The sequence below is a fragment of the Mercenaria mercenaria genome, unplaced genomic scaffold (assembly GCF_021730395.1).
Source record: "Mercenaria mercenaria strain notata unplaced genomic scaffold, MADL_Memer_1 contig_4816, whole genome shotgun sequence".
In the NCBI taxonomy this organism is placed as follows: domain Eukaryota; kingdom Metazoa; phylum Mollusca; class Bivalvia; order Venerida; family Veneridae; genus Mercenaria; species Mercenaria mercenaria.
Genome location: NW_026463074.1, coordinates 19,989 through 40,807, shown reverse-complemented (window position 1 = coordinate 40,807; position 20,819 = coordinate 19,989). Strand labels below are relative to the sequence as shown.

At 34.0% G+C, this 20,819-nt stretch overlaps 1 protein-coding gene and 1 long non-coding RNA gene across 3 annotated transcripts; one reads left to right on the top strand and one right to left on the bottom strand.

The window, feature by feature from the left end:
• Positions 1–7,671: 7,671 nt before the first annotated feature.
• LOC128554194 (uncharacterized) lies at positions 7,672–8,550 on the top strand. Its single transcript, XR_008369546.1, has 2 exons — positions 7,672–7,934; positions 8,226–8,550. It is a non-coding gene; the product is annotated as an uncharacterized LOC128554194 (long non-coding RNA).
• Positions 8,551–9,050: 500 nt separating this feature from the next.
• LOC128554193 (uncharacterized) lies at positions 9,051–19,601 on the bottom strand. 2 transcript variants are annotated; one of them, XM_053535440.1, is made up of 4 exons: positions 19,442–19,601; positions 18,140–18,181; positions 13,608–13,912; positions 9,051–12,883 (listed from the first exon to the last, which is right to left on the bottom strand). In XM_053535440.1, the coding sequence occupies exons 3-4, from the start codon at positions 13,892–13,894 to the stop codon at positions 11,497–11,499; spliced, it is 1,674 nt and encodes a 557-aa protein (XP_053391415.1). In that variant the 5' UTR covers positions 13,895–13,912; positions 18,140–18,181; positions 19,442–19,601; the 3' UTR covers positions 9,051–11,496. The 2 variants fall into 2 exon arrangements, with proteins under 2 accessions (XP_053391415.1, XP_053391416.1); XM_053535441.1 differs by lacking the exon at positions 18,140–18,181.
• Between the last annotated feature and the right edge of the window lie 1,218 nt (positions 19,602–20,819).

Genomic DNA, 20,819 nt, shown 5'->3' with positions numbered 1-20,819 from the left:
TTGTTGACTTGGCCTAAAATAGGGAAAGAAAGAAGAAATTTTGATGTTTCAGTATAGTGGGAATAGTTTACGAAAATTATATTTGTGTCTTTCCATATTTAATTCATTAAACTTGTAGAAGCTCGCAGTTTATCATTTTATTCAACTCGTTTAATAAATTTGTTATATGAAAAAGACACTCCTGTAATATTAATATCTCTATTTAAGTAAATATTAACTTAGTTCAGCGTTCCTTTTTACCTCACCTGAGCATAAAGTGCTCAGAGTAAGCTACTGTGATCGCTCTCTGTCCGGCGTCCCGTCCGTCCGTCCATCGTACGTCCGTCCGTCATCTGTCCACACTTTCCTTTAAACAACACCTCCTAAACCACCTTGCGAATTTGATGAAACTTCACATGTATGTTTCTTGGATGGTCTCCATTTTCATATAGCCATGGCAACCGATAGGAAAAAGTTTAAAAAACTGTTTGTCCAAAACCACATGTCTAAGGGCTTTGATATTTGGTACGTAGCATCAGCTATTAGTCCTCTACCAAGATGTTCAAAATATCCCTTTAGGGTCAAAAATGGCCCAGCCCTGGGGGTCACATGGTTTATATGGACTTATGTAAGGAAAATATTTGAACATTTTCTTTTCTAAAACGTCAGGGCCTAGGGCTTTAATATTTGGTATCTAGCACTCTATATTGATCTTCTTCCAAGATTATTCAAATTATATCCCCTAGGGTCGTATATGGTTCCGCCCTCGGGGGTCACATGGTTTAAATAGATTTACAAGATACAGAAAACGTTCTAATTCGTAACGCTTTCCTGCTTCTTTAGCGTGTCAATTGTAAAGCACCCATACACGGGACTCTTATCCCAATGCAAGTATTTGTAGTTGGAGGAGCGGGGGTTCGAACTCATGACCCCTAGTTGCTTAGTCAGACAGCGTTACCACTGGGGTTTGAAATGTTAACCTTTTAAATCCAGTGGTAATGGAGATTACTATAAAAGACTGGAATAAAGTGTCATTTTTAAACACATATTCCACGGACGTATACTTAAACTACCGCCAATGCGGCTATGGGGTATGACTGTATTTTTCAACAGAATGGATCTTTAATAGAAATAACGGTGTACTTAAAACTGATAAATTTCATTTCTCTAGTTACACTTACATGTGATAATTAACAGAAATGTTTACGTCTGAAATAACTTATTTTAAACTAAATTAAAAGTATATATAGGTTATTTCTTAAACAGCCACAATTAACCTTTAGCCTCCTGGCGGCTAGTGAGCTTGCCTTTGCGGCCAGTTCAGACCAAGATCAGCCTGCACATGGTCTGCACTGTTCGCTGTTCAGTCAGGGAATTTTCATTGAACATTTCTTAAAATAATAAATGATATTGCGCAAATTAAGTCCAGTCCATTTTAGAAATTTAGCAGGTTAAAGGTTAACTCATTATCAAAAAACTCATTTCAGGATGTATAAATGGGACTTCTGGCGATTACAATAATACTTGGAGTCGGACCAAATATGGACGCAGATGTCAACGTTGGGATTCACAGACTCCACACGAACACGATATGAATACGCCAGCTTGGTTTCCAGGGGATAATAGCGTGTACGATGCTCACATGTATTGCAGAAATCCGGATGGCAAAAGTATGTTCGCCATAACAGCTTTTTTTACCGAAGCAAAATAACTTACCACCAGCTAATTACGACTTTACGATGATTTGCGACATACGGTGAAGTTATGAGTAACTGAAACGTTCAAGAATAAAAGTTACTTTCATATAGAAATCACAACAAGTTTTTAAATTGCACGCGATATTTTAAAAATGGGTTCAATATTGGCAGTATTAATACAAATACCAATGCATAAATGATAGACTGTTGTATTCAGCTGGACGGGATTTAACCAGGCCTATATCACACACATCACTTGCGCCGATTGTGATCTAGCCTGGCTAAACCCACGGGAGCCAGATGTTGCATTGAAGAAGAGCATACTGTTTTTTATGTTTCGTAACATGCCTCTGCCTATTTCTTGTGATATCGCGCCTATGTTACATCATTTCTAACGTCATATTTGACTTCACGACTAAGCAAGTAGTCCTAACATCGGATATCTTTGCTTATTTGATGGAAACAAAATACATAGTTTTGTATTCGTTTGTTAATACAAGCTGTATATTAGACAACAACTAACTCTAGCTTATTAATGAATGTGCAAAAATCAGGTAATCAATGATATGAACTAGTTGACACTAGTAAACGTTTGCTTGATTTGTCACTCTCGTGCTTTTTTTTGCAAATTTCATTTCAGATATTAACAAGTATTATTTTTATATATTGACTTTATTTAGCGAAATATCAAATAAAAAGTATACTATGGTTTTCTACTACAGGCGGAGGTGTGTGGTGCTACACAGACGATCCGTCTGTACGGTGGGAGTATTGTGACATACCGGCATGTTAAACAACACGTTTTCTGCTGAGTGGGAAGCGACCAGGCCGCTGAGAGCAAACATAGGATGGTGGATATTATATAAACTGAAAATGTTTTTGTTGTTTATCAGTCTTTAATATATAGCTAGAACTGAAGACCGCAAGCAAATATTGGGATAATTGAAAACAATTGTGAGGAACCAGTAAATACATTTCTTGTATCGATAGCAGTGGTGTCATGCATTCTTTTGTATCATATTGTAATATTTGTCAACGTTCCGTTTGAATTACGGCTGGCTGCACTGTCTCGAAGTCTGTGATAAAAAAACATCTGATAGACAACGCATACCCACCTTTCTAAGGACATTTGCCAGATTGTTTTCAACCTGAGTGTCTGTTGGCTTTGTTTCTGGAAAAAAGTGATAAATCGTTTATCATAATATTTTATAATTAAGTCCTCTATGTATACTATGAGAGTATTAAATTCTGAATAAATTAACTAAATTAATTTAATACATTGCTAGCAATTAAGTAGAAAACAGTTAAGTTTTAACCAGGTTGCTTTTCTTGGGTTAAAACGTAACCTTGTTTCGTAAGATTGATTAAATCAGTCAAAAAAGTAAACAAGTCTAAGATGAGCGATGTTTTCTGCTTGGAGCAATATGATGTACCGTGTGCTCATCAACAGCAAGAAATGCAATTAGCAGAAAAGATAACAATAACGCTTCATTTTAGTGATATAACACCTGTCAATCTTGTTCACACGGATAAGTAGTTTTTACAGCGCTTATAGTTTTTTCCACAGTGGTTGTTGTTACTTTTCTATTATATCAAGAACATATAACGGTATATTAGTTTCAACATAATCGTGCACTTTTCTATCAAATCATGAATATATAACGGCATATTAGTTTCAACATAATCGTGCACTTTTCTATCAAATCATGAATATATAACGGCATATTAGTTTGACATAATCGTGCACTTTTCTATCAAATCATGAATATATAACGGCATATTAGTTTGACGTAATCGTGCACTTTTCTATCAAATCATGAATATATAACGGCATATTAGTTTGACATAATCGTGCACTTTTCTATCAAGTCATGAATATATAACGGCATATTAGTTTCAACATAATCGTGCACTTTTCTATCAAATCATGAATATATAACGGCATATTAGTTTGACATAATCGTGCACTTTTCAATCAAATCATGTATATATAACGGCATATTAGTTTCAACATAACCGTGTACAAATGTACAACCATGTCTCCAGGACTAAGTAACGATAAATGATTGTATATATTCTTTATTATTTACACAGACGTGTGTTAATTTTGAAACGAATTTAAGAATTATAAATGGTTGTGTGATAGATTTGTTCGAAACCCTCACGACAAATCATTAACACTTATTCATATTCACATTCCTCTTATGCTCTTTGATTTTCGATCGAGGTATTCTAAATGTTATGTGTCTATCCTGGTTGCTCATCCACGATATGGTTATTTAGTGTGATAAAATATAAACAGGAAGCATTGCTAAAGTAAATGTTTTCAAACATGATAGCCAACAAAAGATTTTTCGAGTATATGTGTAATATTAATAAACGTAATTTGATTAAAATGTGTTTTAGATATTGAGAAGGCTGCATTAGAAATTTCACATACTAAGAATATACTAAATTTTAAGCCAAAGTTTAAAAAGGAAAAACAATTTTAATGTTCAATGATCTTCCATTTATCTATCTTGATTGGGTAACTAAGAAAGACTGAATAAAACATAGGTCTGAAGTAAAAAAAAAAAACTTTTACAAAATGTACCTGCATGTGTAAATGATTTTAGTAGCCTAGTTCATTTCAAATAACACAGTAAACATATTTGTTCGGCTAAATCATTTGAAAAAATCCACAATCCTTCATGCAAGATACTTACAAAGTCTAGTAAATATCGGTAAAATACACATTTCTGGTATGTATTCACCCCTACGGTGGTATCTTTAGCAAATATATAATTTTTTTAAAGAGTAAATTATCTCTTGCGCACAACATCTTATCTTGAGCGATCAACATCTTATTTCGTGCGCAGGACATCTTATCTTGAGAGATCAACATCTTATCTCGAGCGATCAACATATTATCTTGAGCGATCAACATCTTATCTCGTGCGAACGACATGTTATGTTGAGCGATCAACATCCTATCTCGAGCGATCAATTTAATATCTTGAGCGATCAACATCTTACCTCGTGCGCATGGCATCTTATCTTGAGCGATCAACATCTTATCTCGAGTGATCAACATATTATCTTGAGCGATCAACATTTTATATCGAGCGATAATTATCTTATCTCGTGCGCACAACATCAGAAGAGGTACATTTTATCAATTTTTAATGAACCTTAGAGAGGATATTGATAAAACTTTTCCTGAAACATTGGTGTGTATATGTGATGTAGGATTAAACTCTCATTACACTAATATATGCTTTGTTTATTAATTTTGTGTCCTTGCTTTTTATCAAAATATATTCTCATATGAGTCTTATGTATTAATAAAACCTTTAGGTAGATGTGGGTTGTTCATTTCTATGTCAGTAGTTGTCTTTTGTGTATGCTCTAGCACTTCCATCGAAGTTGATGAAATATTTAGCTAGCTGAGCACGCCAGTGCTGCCAACTGTCCATGAAAACACAACAGATTTTAGCATTCAGACTGTAATTGACTTCTGTGTGCTAAAGAATTGTTTAATAATATACTGACTTGGACTAGTAAGTTTATAACGCTACATTATAAATGACACTTGAACAAGCTAAAGAGGCCAAAGCTTGGTAGCAATTTTCGACATATTGAGGTTGATATTTTAAGTTTCCTCTATATACAGTGACTTTGTGTGTTACCAAGCGCCAAGATTTTAACAATTTTGAAAGAAGACCACCCAAGAAATATCCAGGCCAAGATTCATCAATTACTTACTTTGGGTTTCCGAGGAAACGTTGTTCGAAGAAAATGAGGACAGACGGACGGACGACGGACATATAATAGGTCATCGTGAGCACATTGTGATCTGGTAACGTGTTCTTGTGAGCTAAACATAAACATTTCTAATCCTAATCCAATAGCCTGACATCTTAGAATTATGAAACTGTAACAGAATATAACTGACGATTTTCCCATCATATTACTAATTTTGCTTTGGATATTTTAAACGAAATCTCCAATATTTACACCATATAAAGTGTCTTTGCAGATATCCCAAACAAAAAAAATAATTTAACAAACAACTAATTCTATATCAATTCTATACTAATTCTATACTGTTTAGTATACTATTACAGTATAGAATTAGTATAGCATTGTATTGTATACTATTTGACCGTCAATAGTATACTCTCTCATAAACAATGGCGGGTATACCATTAGTATACTATTATACATTGTATCCTGCTTGTGTATATCATTAGTATACCATTATACTTTGTAAAATATTTGGTATACCATTAGTATACCATTATACTTTACCCTGCAAGACTTTAGAAGAATCTGATATATCTTTTTCATACATATCCCTGGTAGATTATGTCACGGGAACAATTGTAGGAATAAACAATTAGTTTTGGTCCTCTCTGCTTTGTTTTATTACAGACAGAAATTTACAGCCTTCTGTAACTAAGGGGTTACTAGGATATTTATTATTAACGTGGGGTCTGAGTGCATTCTCTTATAAGTTTTATAAGGATTAAGATGTTAAACTGTGGTGATTCAAATGGATTTTAAAGAAAATTCATGCGGGTTTGATTTGTTATCTTTTTTAAAATTGTTATTATTAATCTTCTAATTAAATGTGATCTATCACATCATGCAACGGTTTTTGTTGTTGTTTTAGATTCATGCATCTTTCTTATTTCCTTACAGCAGTAAATTTTGGAAACATTTACAGCAATGAAAATGTACCTTGACATTTTCATAAGATATTTTTCAATCAAAGAAGTATAAAACACATGTTTTGATATTAACTATGTTTAAATATACAAGCTGCAGATCTCGAAATCTGACACCAGCTGGCGTCGAGGTAAATACCCCGGATACCTGTAGGCTGTAGCCTAAACCTGGGAAGAAGATTGTTCCAGCCGAAACATTTTCATGTAAAATCATCAAACTACTCTAAATCAAAACAAAATATTCATGTTTGAAAGGCTAATGAAATTATTTACAATATGTATTTTATTTGTTCTTTTATTGCCATATTACCGGATTTATAATCGTGTTATCCAACAGCAAATTGCGAGTACACATGTACACTTGCAGAATGACTGGTAATAAAGTATAAACAATCGAGCTATAAATGTTAATGACCTCTTATCCAATCAGAAAGGGGGAATTTGAATGCCTTATAACTTGTGGCAATACGATACTTCCACGCAAAGAAGTAGTCCCCCTAAGTGTCAACTGTTTTTCTAAAAAATACGAAATTTTCAGACAAGCCTCACATATCAATGCAAAATATGCTTTCTTAACTTTAATTTAGTTCAAAACTTTTGTTTTGGAAACACTATATTTACCGGGTCGCATCTGTTTCTGAAAATAGCAACTTTCGGAAAAACCCAGAGGTCGCGCATATGTTGTCAGGTCGGCCGCCATTTTGAAATTTGTGAAAACAAGAGGATACACAATATCGTCAAAAATCAATATAACTGTTGATTCAAAAGCATGGAAACATGTGGTGAGTGTTTTAAGTTATTTATTATCATTCAGAATTAAAAACCTTAGCGAGAAGTTTACAAATCTTTTGTAGCTTAACAGAGGGTACGAAAGATCGAAAATTATTACAGCGCCGGTAGCACAAAGAAAACGAGTTATTCTTTAGTTTAAACACAACTATTTGACTTCAATTCAAAGTATTATTACATATTATATGTAACAATATATCATTTCTTCCGTCTGTAAAGCGAAATAATTAGCTACACTGCCCAATATTAGTCCGAAACATTTGACCGTTTCGTCCCCTACGGCTTCGTACTTAGAGGATTGCTTTTAGATTTGAATTTACAAAGGTAAACGATTGTTCAATAGAAGTTTTTGTATGTAGTTTTGATTGATATTTTTAACTTGTTCATCGTTTAATGTGTTACAACTTATGTAAAATAAAATCCGGAAAGTAGATTCCTCGGAAGCACCGTGAACAATGCAAACTGAAAATTGCAGACTGGGTTGTATTATTTTCTATCATCAGATCATTTTAATCGGTGAGACATGGCCTCATATTTATTTGTAAATAACAGCTGCATCAATTGTCTTATCTATTTGACTTTTGCAGATGAGACTGATCATTGATAAGTGACCTGATGGTCGACCGGACAATAAATTATCAAGTGCTGTTTTCATATTGGAGGAGATGATTGCATGTACGGGCACTGGGCTGGGAAAATCAAACCCTGGCGATTAAACACTGACTACGCTAAAACCCGATGAAAGTTGAAGACCTGAAAGGTAAAAATAAATATTTATATTACTTTTGATTAATTCAGGATTTTTATTTTGTTGCTTTCACAATTTTGTAACATTGACTATGGCAAATATTTACATTTAGTGCAACCCGCTGAACTTCATGTGGAAGTAACGGCTAATTATCTTAAAGACCGATGACATAATTAGTATTTTGGTAATGTTGATTACTGTTACAGTGTAATTTTCTGTTACCACATTAAACATTTTACATTAAATTAAGACATATTATGATATTGTAAATGTGGCTGTTAGTTTGCTCTTTCAACTTTTCAGACTATGTGACAATGTGGTGTAAAAAGAAGTATGGTGCAGCCAACTGATGCCAGGCGGAATCTGGCAATAACAGAAAGAATTGGATATATGCCAATAAATTTGCCAAAAAAAGAATAAATATTCAGTGAAAATGACTTCAGTGTATACTTCTCTAGTGTTAAACGGCAGTTGCATTTAATGGAATAATTCTTATTTTGAATTTTATATATATTTAGCAGATTAGAAAGCTTCAAAGGTATTTCTATCATTCGTTTCTAATTTGTCATGTAAAAGTCATTTTCATGTTATTATTTTGAATTCTGTGAATTAAATAATTTACAAAGAATTCTCTGCTATGTTTCATCTTTTTATGTTTTGAGTTGAATACTTAAAGTGGCTTTTTCGCTACTGTGAAATGACCTATTAACAGTATACAATTAGTATAGTATTAAGAGTATACAATTGGTATAGTATTTGCAGTATACAATTAGTATACTATTAACAGTATATAATTAGTATACTATTGACCATCCGTTGCAATCAATTTGCATATATATCATTACACAGTTTGATTAGTAAAAGTATCTTGATAGTAGTTTGTTATAGTATACTATTAGCTCATTTGCATGTGAAATTTTTACTAATTCTATACTAATGGTATACTGTATACGATTAGTTGTTTGTTATAGTAGTTTGTTACCCTGTTTTTTTCGTTTGGGATATATATATGCAGATTCTGTTAGGTTTAAGAATGTTTGCTTCTCTACATCTTTCATAGCACCTACAGTTTACGCTAAATTTGAAAAGCTATAATAACGTGTCAGAAATGAAACAACATAATTTAAATGTCACTTTTATCAAATTATTTTAAGCACGCATATTAACATCTTTCATCTTATAACAAATACTGTATACGATTATAAAATAAATACAAATGATAGACGAACACATTTAACTTCCAAGAACATTTGATGTGACGTCGTAGCATCTAAAGAAAGAAAAAAAACACACGTGCACACATGTACAGAATACAATACATAAAACGTACATTCGAAACAATTTTCGAAACACAGAAATAACAAATATACGAGTATGAAACAAATACAAATGATAACGTCGTATCATTTAAAACTGTACACATTCAGAATAAACAAACACACATGTTCAGAACACAAATAAATCGTACAATATACATTTAAAACAATGTTCTTTCATTGTTCCAGTTAATTTCTGAAAAAGTCTTTGATTCACGTTTGTACTGCCGTTTGCCTGTTAAACTGAAATTTCATAAGAGATTTGTATACACTGCACATGATTGAAAGTTCGTTATCTGTGTTTTCCTGGCATTCGAAAAACTTCGACACCGACGGCGGTAGTGTAGGAGCTGGTTCCTCATCGTCGTCGCCGACCTCCGTGATCTCGTTGTTTCTCGCCATTTATAAATCACTCACAATATCAGAATCACCAGTTTCCGCGCACACTGGAATTTCTAAGTCAATGTCAATACATGACGTCCCATCGTCTTTTTTCATTTTGAACATTTCCACAAGTCGTGCAATAGGAATGTCGTCGTCCTCATCATCGGAAATATCCATGGGTAATTGTGTTTCATGTTTAAAGCCGGCGTGGGCATAACAGTTTTCAATTTTTTCTGGTTTTACTAGTGACCGCGATTGTCTTAAAAGTTTCAAAGCGTCAATCAGATTCAACTAAAATTCTTCCTCACTATCAATAGCACTGATATTTTTGTTGAGTGGTAATAAAATAACAGTGGATTCATTTGTAGTTTTGCATTTACAGAAAAAGCCATAAACGAGATAATAAAAATAGACTCATTTGTATTTTTCTGACTAAGAAATAACGGTAACAGGAGGAAAAAGGCAGATAATAATATGAAACAGAAAAATGACAAACAATTTTTTCCTTTAACAGAAACAAAAAATAACACCGCAAAAGCACCGCGAAAATGTGCATCTCAATTAGTACTGGATGTTTCAGAATTCGATTTGTTCACTTCAACTTCTCTATCGTTTACCTGACCCATTTTAGGTCAATTCCAGAAAATGTTGATTTACCAAAGATGCGTGCATTACCTTTACTGTTTGCAGAGTGAACTATATTCCGATCGTACCGTGAAACAAACAGTTGTCCCTCATCGATGTGGGTTCGAGCTGCACTTGGAACGATGACTCTCTTTATGTGAGGAAGCCATCAAGTTAAATTACTGAAGGTCGGTGGTTCTACCCAGGTACCCGCTCATGAGGAAATAGTGCACGGATGGGCACCTGGGTTTTTCCTCCAACAACAAAGCTTGAAAGTCACCATATGACCTATAACTGTGTCGGTGCGACGTTACACACAAAAAAAACAACAACAACAACAAAAAATGAAACAAACAAATGAAAAATGGATGAGTAGAACAGATATTAAAATATAAACGATAATTTGTCCTTTAATGCCTTTACCGATCATTTATTAAAGAAACTATTATGTCATTGAGATAGCATGAAAAGCTAGTGCATGAAAAGTAATAGTTATGGAATTATAAAACAATCAATGGAAACAGTTATCACAAAATGCCTTGGGACAGGACACTTTGGTTACTGAAAACGCTATTTTTTAAAGATCAATGTTTGTTTCCTTGTTCGATTCAGAATCACAAGATTACTGTTTCTGATATATGTTTGGTTCCTAAGGCGTAAAAAATGTTTGTTTCCGGTATCCCGACCTACCCTAAATTTTTGGCCCGACCTTAAATATTTTTATGGCCCTGGAGATTTTTTTCAACATTTTTTTTGCTTTAAACATGGTCAGTGATGTTAGACATCAACTTACTGATGCTTTAAAGGTATAACCCCGTTATTCATGTTTTGACATAAAATAATTTCCGAAAAGTCTCACTTAATAAAAAACAATTTCAAAAAAAAAAAAAAAAAAAAAAATCCCGACCTACCTACTTATTATCGGAAACAAAGATTTGTTTAGGTCTAATAAATGACAAAATGAATATGTTTAAGGTTAACTTAGGATATGTAAATACATGTCTATTAGATTGATAACACTGTTTTCTGTTTGTCAAAGTTATAGAACAAGCGATTGTACTTTTTTAATCAATTAACCGCTTCATATTTCAAATCCTTACAGGAAACTACTTTCTTTATGGTAATACTAGTATATTATATGCCAGGCACAAAATAACATTAGCACCTTTGTTGCAATGTCAATGTGTGCGCAGTTCTAGTCGACTGACCTAAACTTGTACCCAAAATTTTTAATTTTCCAGTTATATTCACTATTTTGCAGATTCTCTATTTGAAATATTTTCAAATCCGAGGCTTGTAATTCCTGCAAAGTCACCAGATATATTTTCTACTTTAACATCTCCATACTCGCTTGTTACAATGTTTTTGCTGCTACTACTTGTCTTCATTTTCATCTCGCTTTCACAGCTGAACCCAAGATTTACTGTAACTGTATATGGCGATCCGGTCTTTGTAAGGGTCAGAGGCACAGTTAGAACAACTACCCTTTGTGTTTCGTCTGTCGACATCAACTGTAAGTTCTGTTCAAATATCAAACAAACATCATTCTCTTCATCATCGCCATGGTTACTAAAGCTTTCTTCAAAACTTAGTCCATCTTCTGTAAGGTTACCGCCAATTTCTGCCACTTCAATTTCCTCTTGCAGGTTTTCAAGGTTGTCACGACAGACAGTATTATCGGATAATTTTATTTTGCGGTTTGTAACCTCTAATCTACCTGATATAACTATGTTGAGGTCTTCTGACAGGTCAGTTCCTGTCACTTCATTTAGGACATATGCTGTTTTAAATACTGTGTTACCATAGTAATTTTCTTCTAGTTTCATTACCTTACCATTATTATTAGAAAAGAAACTCATCGTATCCTTTTCGTTTACTGGTACATTTCGGCAGTTGCGAGTGCTATAAAATTTGTCGACGTATTTGAAATATTTCTGTATTGGTGCGAGAGTAACATTTTTTAATTTTACATCTCTGGATACAGAAATCTGAAAACTTGTTGTTAGAGTGTTAGTTGGGTTTGTTTCCCCAAACTCATCATTTACTGTCAGTATTTCTTCTGTTGGCAGTCTAGTTACGCATGAATTGCTCTCCACCAAGGAATCAGGAATTTCATTGATGAAGTCAACTATGTCCTCGAATTCCTGAAGAGAAAAATAACATTTTTTTCGAGTGCACTCCATCAATGTCTTATATGTCAAAGTTGGAAGCCTGATGTAGTAAAATGATCCGCCTAGTGTTTTTCTTACATTTGGGCCAGTTTTCTCTATGTTCCTTTCTTCCAGTTTTCTCTTTGACCATTCTTCAGCCTTTATGAATATACCATTTTCGTCTGCATAGAAAGTATCCCCTTTCAAAATGTATGTCAGGCAATCCTCTGATAATTCTAAGAACTCTTTAGAGCTCAGAATTTCTTCTGCATTTTCGTCAGTAAAAGTGCAGCATGCATCACGGAGAGTTGTAACTTCATAACGCAAAGCCAGGTTTAAGATTTCACAGGCATTCTCGGCTGTTGTTATAGAAGTAAGATAATCAGCACAGAACTGTACAAGATTGGAGACCTGATAATAATGAGCCATTTCCAGCACTGAAGAAGCATTTTCTTCAGCCAGTGTCACTGTGTCACTGTAAATATACCTGCCAAAATTCAAAATATTTTTATTGAATACTTTTTGTGGCAGTTTAATTTACCATTTTCAGGGTCTCCGAGTTTTAGGATTAAGGTCGCTGACTTCGAACTACATGTCTTTTATTTACATTTCTTTTGATTTCACACCATTGCTAATCTGCAATTTACTCTTATGCAGTAATCATCATTGACTAAAATTAACAGTAATGAGATAGGCGAAGCCTTAACTACTTGCTCTTTAAGGGACACCACAAAACGTTTTGGATAAAAAAATCAGAAACAAAATATATACGTTCTTTTTACAGATCAATAATAACATAATTTTGTAATTTTATTAAAGACAAACTAATTCGTGAAAAATAACAACAAGCTGTTTAAATTTCTTTTGAATGTGTATTGTTGTCTATTCGTATTATTATATTGATTTATTTTTCAGTAAATTGTTTAGAAATATCATTACGTTCAAAAATTTATTCCTGAGAGAATCAACCGCAATGAAGGCATTAAAAAGAAGGTCAGTTTCCTTTAAACGAAATGCAAGGGAGCTACTACATGGGCCGTCTTTTACGTCTTTGTAACAACTGGGCAAGGGAGTGAACTCACGACCTCCCACGCTCGATGAGAATGCTGAATCACTAGCAAATTGAGTTCTGAATAGTGAATTAATTTGAATGCTAAGTACTAGAGACATAATTTGAATGCCAAGTACTAGAGAAATAATCGTTAATTTACCTTAGAAATAAATCCAGTACTTTCGCCTCAGCGTTGTCAAGTTGAACTTCGTCTTTTCCGTTGGCACATGGACCGAAAAACATCGCCTGGAAGACTGGACTTCTTGCTGCTAGAACTATTTTGTGTGCATGAATTCCTTCGTTTTCATCATGATCTTTGCAACGAAACGTGACATCTGTCCAAAGTCCCTTGTTATAAATCTCTATCATGCAGTCACCAAGGTCCTTATTGTGTTGCCAGTCAACAGGCGTAGTTTGTTCTAGCTGGTCTTGAACAGAGCCTTCCATTTTGTTATAACTGTCAACCTGTTGAACATGATTGGTAAGTATGATTGACACCTTTATGAAACTAGAGTTATCACTAAATGTTATTAATACCCCCGAACACCAACAACAAATACACCTTCATATCAATAGTGGAGGTATATCCAAATGAATTAACGGATGTAATAATTTAGATAAATTGACTGAGGGTTATATTAGTGCCCGCTCATCTATCGACGTGTGTTAATGATGTTTATGCAAGCGCGTAGCTACCTTTACGCAAATACGCAGCTGCGTAGTGAAAATCTGGCAACCATACACAATTAATTGGCTATTGTCATACAACGGAGATGGCTTCATACATTAACATTGCTTACTTCATATTATGTTTGAAGTACAGTAAACTCCGGTTTTAGCGAACTCATCGGGACAAGCAAGTGCGTTTTCGTTATAATCTGAGTTTGTAATAAAAATAAAGCGAACCTGTTTCTTATAGACATTATTTGTATAGCAAACTGATATATATATATTTAGTTGATTTAACGTGCATTGAAATTCACCAATTGTCTTTGTAGTTTTATAACAATTTAGGTACAGTTTTGCAATTTATCTCATAATCCTACTATCTGATTGCTTATTTTGTAATAATCCTGACCATGTGAAATATTACAATCACACGCTGTCTAGGAGGAAATTTCTGTAACAAAATTATAATACAGTGTTAACAATTGATAAAATGTTGGTTGAGAAATCGGAAAAAAATACATTTTTAAGGCTAAAAGCTTTTGAATATGACTTTTTGTATAACACTGCAGACGTAATTTGTCTCGCATAATATTTACTTTATCTTGAGCTGAGCGCGAAACTATTTTAACGGTATATAAATAAAAAAAATAAGATATAATAGCTTCACGTTCAGCCTTTGATATCATAGATATATGTTATAATTGTACTTAAGTGTATGAAATTATCAACTATTATTCCATAGAAAATAAAATTCAATAGAAATCCATTCATTACACCTAGTTAAATCTTACGCTATTGACACCGGCACAAGTCATACGATATTACAGTATTTGACAACCAATTCACATTGAGATAAATATGCTCTTTCTATATAATTGGTGATTTGATATTTTCAATGCGTATTACGTAACTAAATTATATGTATGATATTTTGAAAGACCTTGAACAACATATTTAAAAATCATCAAAACAAGATTTCAGTGTAATATTTGGTTTTAGATGTCGTTTAGATAATATTACATGACTGTATATCAACAATCCCGCTACGTTTAAATACTTGTTTTATGATTCAGTGTTGCTGGTACGAAATCTGCCCAATGCTAATGTTAAAGCCTGAATTTTTCATAGTTTCGCACTTCGCCGTTGTGATCTCGCGCTTCGTCTTTCACGTTTCTCTGTCATGGGAAGGCGATATCCGAAGCGCGAGATCAAAATGACAAAGAACGAAATGGAGTTTTCTTTCTTTTTTTCCCTCGAAATGTTTCGCTTCATCACCGTGATGTTTAGCTTCACCATTTCGCACTTCACGCTTCACAATACGCAAAGTGTTCACAGCGCGAAATCACGATGGCTTCACCATCGCTATCTCGCGCCTTACAGCTCGCCAGAGAAAGAGATGCATGAAACGCTAAGCGCAAGATCACGATGGCAAACTGCAAGATAATTAAAAAAAGGAGTAAGAAACATTTTGCAGAATACTGTTTTAGTTGAAGAAAAGATAATAATACATTTTAACGAAGTTGACATAATGCAGACGTCAATGACATTTGCCGAAATATTTTCCCTATGCAAGGCATCAGTTTCTTATTTGGTACATTTATAACAATATCATGAAACTTAGCATGTCTTTGTTGACTAGTATTTAGTTTGGAGTTATGGCAAAATTCCTTTTAACAACTATCGAATATATACTTATACAAACATCATAAAGATGTTTTGAATACTGCACACATATAACATGGATCAATGAACCACAAATTGCACGTGCAATATTACACGCATACCTAGTAAAATAATACATTTTATATAAAATATTAAGAACGAAGGTTTTCGTGCAATGTTTAGCTTCAAATACACGCCAAAATGCAACATTTGCGGTTCTCGGATGAAAAAAAAATCATGGGGAGGATACCAAAACCCCTACGCATTACCTCTGCGTACTATGAAGAATGCCCTAGCTACGCGCCTGTTATGTGTATAAGATTTAATTGCAATCAATTCATAACTGTAAAAGCAGTGTGCACAAGAAACTTGAGCAGAGATTGGGGTATAGTATCTTCATCTCTGTTTTCTATAGAAACAGGTGCATCATAGAAAACAAAATGACAACATGAAGGAAAACTCTAGCTGCAAAAATATGGATAAAGAGGAGTGGGTTTGGGTAACAGAAACTTAAAAATTAAAGGGATCGGATAACCCAAGTGGGCTTGCAAATTTCCCTTGATTAAATGACCAGATGATTCCAGTAGGTGTAGGTTTGGGTGCCCCAACCTCTGTCCATCGCCGAAAAAATGGGGGAGGGGGCAGGGGAATAGGAAAGTGGAAAGGTGTTCGAATGTTTGACTGGAATCTTTAAAAATAATTGAAGCAGTTCGCGACAACTATTGCAACAAACCGACGACTGACCAGATAAGAGTACTCCTTTATACTCCAGAAACTTCGTTTGTGGGATATGAAAATTAAATAAGATTCTTGCTTCCTTTAGACAACGTTTAACCCAACGCTGCCTTCTTTTAACGTGATTTGTTGCTCATTTCAGACAGAATAGTTATTTATCCCTTTATAAGAATATTGACTTTCTGTGTGCACCAAAAACTGCTAAAATATAAAACACCAAAGATAAAACAAGTTTTCATGTACCGAGGAACATAAAAGCGTCTTCCAACATCAAAACAAAATCTACTAACTCAGTGTAAACAAATCTTCAATTTCATAAAATGAACTTTAAGTTCATATATGTCAGGTTTACAATTCACAGCAATAGTGACAAAAGTTTAATACACATTAATTAACAAAAAAAAGTGAGAAAACTGCAAAATATTGATTCGTCACAGGCGAAGGCTACGGTAACTAAAGAAGTGCAAGGATCTCCAAATTAAAGGGGCACGCCTCAAGTTTGATGTAAAATTTTTGGAAATTTAAAAAATATGTTTAATTCCTTTGCTAATCTTAACTAAAAGATAAAATCAAAGAAATCTAAAGAGTTCTATGTAGTATTTACACTACAAACGCTCGTGTAGTAAGTGTACACTCTGTTCCAAAATCTCTACTGCGTTTGTCACGCAGAATAAAAAAAAGCATATAGAACATGGTTAGGAATCATCAATTTAATTACTAAAACTGAATCAAGACTGTCGAAACTCTATAAACTTTTCAACCTGCTTGAACATTTCAAATACTAGTATTCTGATGTACATCTGATAGCTTGTCCCTTATTCTATCAATTGTATCTTAGTGCATTATTAAATCTATTGATCCAGAAACAAAACACTTTAGAGCGACGAAATGTTCAGAATACTTTTGTTGGGGGAAACAATGTCAATTTTTTTAAGTGACAGGCTGACTGACTGATTTTTTGTCAGAAACACTCTCTATATAAACTATAGGTATTGCACAGTAATAAGGCTCTTTGAAATGTAAACAAACAAAACAATAGAATAAATGCAAGTCAATATACTACGTTTACGATGCAAACAATAATTCCTTGTTGGCCGAGCGGTAACGGTATTCGTGTTATACTTTTTCGTCGGGAGTTCGATTCCCAGACCTGTAAAAATATTTTTAAAACTGTATTTAATTTCTTTTTTAATACGATTCAACGAAAGCAACCCGAGTTGGTAATTCTAGTACTAATAACTTGTTCACTAACTTATATATGTCACTGTTAATTAACATGTTATTATATTTAAATACGCTTCGTCTTTAATATGATCAAATGTTTCTGAAGCTTTCATGAATGAATTAGAAACAGAGAAAAACAAACTTACATACAGTATGTAAATTTAATACAAAATGAAAAAAATATTGGACGGATGCAAGTTTCGAACCATCACACTATCACTACAAAATGCACTAAACATACTGCGCCGTCAAGCCAACCATTGAAGTTACTCCCTATATCTTTTGTTTTAAAAGAGAGTGCTTAGTACTGATTATTTACATGTTGCTAAAAATAACGCCATAATACTGTGCGGTACTTATATTATTATATTACATGTAATAAAGAAAGATTAGAATGTTTACCTTATTCTCTTGTTTTAAAAATAATCCTTTCTCTTCCTCTTTCTTTTTGCATCAAAATGAAATACAAAAAATGTATGTACATTTACATGCTAAACGAGTGAATAGAACAAGATTTTGTAGATACAAATGTAGATCCAGCAAGGCATTTACAAGTGACAACATATAACTGATTGTACATGTATGTAATTGCTCATCAATGTAAAATTGTATATATCTACTTTCGGTTTCAGTTTTAGCAGGTAATATAGAGTAGATTTATTTTGCCATGCAATCTTAACAAGACACACATTTGCTGCAAATTGCATTATGAAATCTGTCTTTTCCGTAAAACATAATTTTCTTCACAAGACACGTAATTCAGTAGATTTTCCGTGTAAATCAGCTGTGGAGAGAGGTCACGCGATAAAATTGTCAGAAATAGTTTGCAACACGATATCGTTGAGACTTGGCTTACGTTGGAACGTACCTCTCCCGAAAGCGGATCACCGAACACGTCTTTCCTATTTATTCTAAATATAGTGCAAACTAGAATACATGTAAAGTCGATAAAGAACTACAATAAGCGTGTATTATTAGCGATCGCTACATTTACATTTTAACCTTCTCCGAGCTCCCCGGTGCGTGCACGTCGTGGAGAGGGCACATATGGCGCTAACTGGATCATGTATATTGTCTGTATATTGTCAACATAGCGCCACATGACTAAAACCGGGTAGTGTTGCCGTAAAGAGGGAACAATAATCAGCCGGAATGCATCCTGCCGATGTGTACAACGCAGGGATCCTTGTGCCGGAACTTCGACACTCGGACATCGATGATGATATACACTTACTTTTAACCTTTTGTATCGGTGCTGGCCACCAAATTGTCTGCTTTGTCGTGATCGGCCTCATCAGCGATGCCGGGGGATTGGGGAATCAGCAGTCCGATGAACTACCACAGATCATAGCGGCAGGATGCAGACCGGATGACAAAACGTTAAATGTAGCAACGAAAGAAGGTCTGAATTGTAGGAAGAAAACTAACAACGCAGATTTCAGCATAACAAGACACAACATAACAGATGTCACAACATAATTGCAGTCAACATAACAACGCAGATACAACTAACGGGAGTGATGAAAAGATGATGTTACGAAGGAGGAGGGAAATAATTGTAGAACCAGTTGCCCATATGGCATCAACCGGTGGCGACGTTAAATAAACTCAACACATACATACATTTTAACATGCCCTATATTTATCAAACAGCTATGTAAATTATTAGATAGAGAAAGAAAAACAAAAAAATGAAATATTCACCTCTTTTCGCTTGTTTGGATAATTCTTTTTACTGCTTTATCTATTCCAATACCACTTGACAAATATTCAAGTATCTATACTGATTTATACACCCTGTACAATAAACCAAAAGTTTAAATCCACCCGTTTTTAATTGAAATTATACAGTCAAGTGTATGTATTTGCGAAAAATTGTTTTCGAAAAATGTCAGTTTATATGGGTCAGGCCATTTTCTAAAAATGATATGACCTACACCAATTATACTAGCTGTATAAAGGCATGCTAGTGGAAACAAATAATCGTAAATACCGGTTTATTATCAGTTTAGCTTATAATCTGCATAATACCATTGTATCGATATGAATTTTGACTGCTTTTGTAACTGAACGCTGATAACAAAATACACGATCAAACAAGTAAAACCATGTGGGTCTAGGTGACTCATTGTTTAGCAGCTGAAGAGTATTTTTTCTTATTATATACCTTACTATAAATAGTAAAAAAAAATAAACGTTAAAAACGACCATTATGGTCGCCGTTGACAGATCTATAATGGTACAGTTTGGGATCACAGGCACGGGTCCAGTGTATATTTTTTGTTTAATATAAAAAAATCCATTTTTTTCACACAAATATACTTTTTATATGTAAGTCAAATGAAAAAAAAAATCGGTGACCGAAAATCCGGTCACAGTATCATATACATTGAAAAGGTGAACTATGCGAGCGTAACGCTATGGGAAGCTACTCGGCAAACTTGTAGAACATTCTTAAATCGGAGTTTATACACATGCAGCCGCTACCTGCATGATCGCACCTTTGAAACATTTAAAGCCTTCCTTAAATACTAAACTGACCCCATAAATTGCTTTGAAATACACAGTACAAGTCTCTACGAGCGAAATATTTCAGTTATCCCCAGCGATTTCATTCCGGATAGCGGACGTGTTCCTGGGTTTTATCATTTCGTTTGTCTGAAATCGCCGAGGATAACTGAAATATTTCGTTTGATTTCAAAATTGTATTCATTTCTTACTTGTTTATACGACTCAAACTGGTCTGATTTACCATAACGTCTCCATGTACGCTCGGACTTTCTAACTTGTTGCTTCACATGTATTTTTTTATTGAACCACGGTTTGGGTGCTCACTGAATTATAGTCTTTTCTTTTAGGGGAGCGTTATTATTCCTATCTTTATGATTCAAACTCTTCCACAAACTTGTCTATATTCTGTGAATCAACGTTTATTGAACTTACGTTGCTGTAAAATTCAGATTCGTTCAATTTTTTAAGTTTCTAAATGACAGGCTCCTACTAGAAATAGTCTCTTTTTTAACATCTAAGAGAATTTTAACAACACAGTGATCAGATTAAAATGGCCCAGGCTCACATTTCT